Here is a 2,500-nt window from a genome sequence, read left to right on the forward strand (position 1 = left end):
GATAATCAATATGTAGACTTAACTAGATTATTACTAATGTTTCAGCAATAAAGTAACTACTCTAAATGAGCACTCAACCAAATTATTTTGTCAATTTAAGTGGTCGACCAAAGAAGTTTTATAATTTTCTTATCTTTTTAATTTCCCACAAATGTCACATTTTGTTAACAGTCCCAAAGGAATGACTATCCAGATACCTCATCTAGATAAAATGCTCTAATTCTTTCAGTGTCACCTGCTTTTAACTGATTTTCAAATGGCCTGAAGTAGTGCTTTAACCAGGAATTGGCTATCTGCATACCAGGTTGTACCATGATTCCAGTTTACAGCAAGTTCAGTCGAAGCTTCTCTTTGCTCTAGGATCTCTTTGGAATGCTGATATAGATATATGTATTATTTCTTACTGCATAAAGAATGTGAGCTTCTGATACACCAAAAAAGGCAGTTCCCCCTTACATATAAGAGATCTGCAGAAAATGAGAGAGAAAGAAAGACAGAAGGAAAAGGAAAACTCAGAAATGTTCTTTTGATTCACTGTCTGTAAAATGAACAAGCAAGTATTGAAATGTCAGCACATCTTTTTAGTTGCACAGAAAGGATATGTAGGTATGATGGATATTTTGCATGTGCATGCTTTGTGCCTATTGCTTTTAACAGAGATATAAGGTTATTAACTGCATGTTTAAGGATTTATTTGTTGTATATAGCTGTTCAATGTATATAAGACATTGTCTATCCTTAAGAATATCCCATTTAATGATTGTGAGACATTTACTATTTTTTCCATATTGCTTTTGAACTTTTGAACTTTATGTCCTCTGATATAATCAAACACCATTTTTATATAAAGAGATATTGAAGTTAATTTGATATTTTTTAGCCTTCTCATAAGTTTTAAAGAAATGAAAATATGCAAGCGTTTTGATGCGAATGTGACTGCATGGTATCTTGTGTCTTAAACAGAAACACTGCAAGAAAGCCAAGGAGAATGTGTGGATCCACTACAAACCATCTTTATTCCAACACATTGGGACGCATTCTTCACTAAAGGGCAAAGTGCAGAAGCTTAAGGTAGGTTATTCTTTTTTTTTCCAGTAATGACTGGCATGCTAGGGGAACTGTTAATCTATTTTAAGCCATTGAAAGTTTAGGGGCATCAGAATTTTAATGGTTATAATCTTTTCCTAATCTGTACTAATAATATGCATGTTGCATTCCTTACATTTGAGACTAAAGATTTATTTCAGAAATGCTCTGTAGCTTCCAAATGAAACTGCATAGATCTTGCATTGATAAGCTGGCATTAGTTTCACAAGTGTAACTGCAATGAATTCAGCCAGTTTAGGCAATGATTTAATTGAACTGTAGATGATTTCCTGTGTCGCCCACATGACGCTGTTGTTGCTAGGGAGGCTGTGAACCTAGGTGCATGCATCTGCTTCAACTTACTGCAGTTTGTTAGTCTTTTGTAGTTCCATTTTTTTTGTTTTTTTTTGGTATTTGCAAGTACATATGCCATGTCTTTATTCAGAGTGAAATGTACCTAAAGACATATTTTGAGTCATCAATATTATGTAAGCAATATGAATTCTGATTTCAGTTTCATTGGATTAATTACTTTTTTTCATAACATAATGCTAGTATAAGCTATTCAGTTTTTTTCAGCATATGTCGTCCTGCCACATGTAGTAGAGATTACTGCTTCATTGCTGTTGTCAGAGTGTGTCATGTTGATTTTTATGCTAATAAAATTTCTCATTATATACACCATCATCATTCAGAATCATTACTTTCATTGCCAGGTTATTCATGTTTCTGCAAGGAAGAAAATATTTTTAATGCTTTATTTTATCTTCAAACCTTCTGTTCAGGTGTCATTGCATATTTGAGCAGTGAGTGGTCTTGATTATTATTATTTTTTTATAATATGTACCTGCAGTAGTTGTACTGTTGCCATTACTACTATCAGTACTATTAAATCTGACAGATAGGCCCTATTTCTCTGTTTGTAAGACTGTCTATGGAGGAAAATGCCCAATGTGCATCTAAGTGACTGGCATGAATAGAGCAAAACTCGCAGCAGCAAAACATTATGCAATTAGAACTGCATAGCACATCATTACTAAGAGACATTTGATGCAGAGAATCCACTCATGAAGACCTCAGACCTCTACAGACAGAGAAATAGAGTTAACCATGTGTCAAGCACCTCATTCTCTGTTCTAGAGGTCTGATGAGAAGATCTGATATTGCAACTGGGAAAGAAGAGAAGGGAATGAAAGAAATACTAATGTACTATTCATAACCTATTGAGGAAGTATCCAGAGTATAGCTTCACCTCAAGGGGTTTGAGAACACTGCAAGTGAAAACCCAGACTAAGGAATCATGCAGGGGATTGATTGACTCAACTTGGAGTGACTCATAGTAATGTCAAATGACTTCACCCAAGGAGTGGAAAGGCAATAACTCCCCTCTTATGATGCATTTTATATGTGCCAC

General features: G+C 34.6%; 1 protein-coding gene across 1 annotated transcript in view; it reads left to right on the top strand.

Moving 5' to 3' along the window:
- Mgat4a (alpha-1,3-mannosyl-glycoprotein 4-beta-N-acetylglucosaminyltransferase a) overlaps positions 1-2,500 on the top strand; it is a gene marked incomplete in the record, with an annotated part of 187,415 nt that overhangs the window by 175,210 nt on the left and 9,705 nt on the right. Inside the window, 1 exon segment of the mRNA XM_086542614.1 lies at positions 964-1,071. Within this exon segment, the coding sequence (XP_086398740.1) occupies positions 964-1,071 (108 nt within the window).

Source organism: Penaeus japonicus, unplaced genomic scaffold (assembly GCF_977035675.1).
Source record: "Penaeus japonicus unplaced genomic scaffold, GWHDUDI00000001_assembly GWHDUDI00000012, whole genome shotgun sequence".
NCBI lineage: Eukaryota > Metazoa > Arthropoda > Malacostraca > Decapoda > Penaeidae > Penaeus > Penaeus japonicus.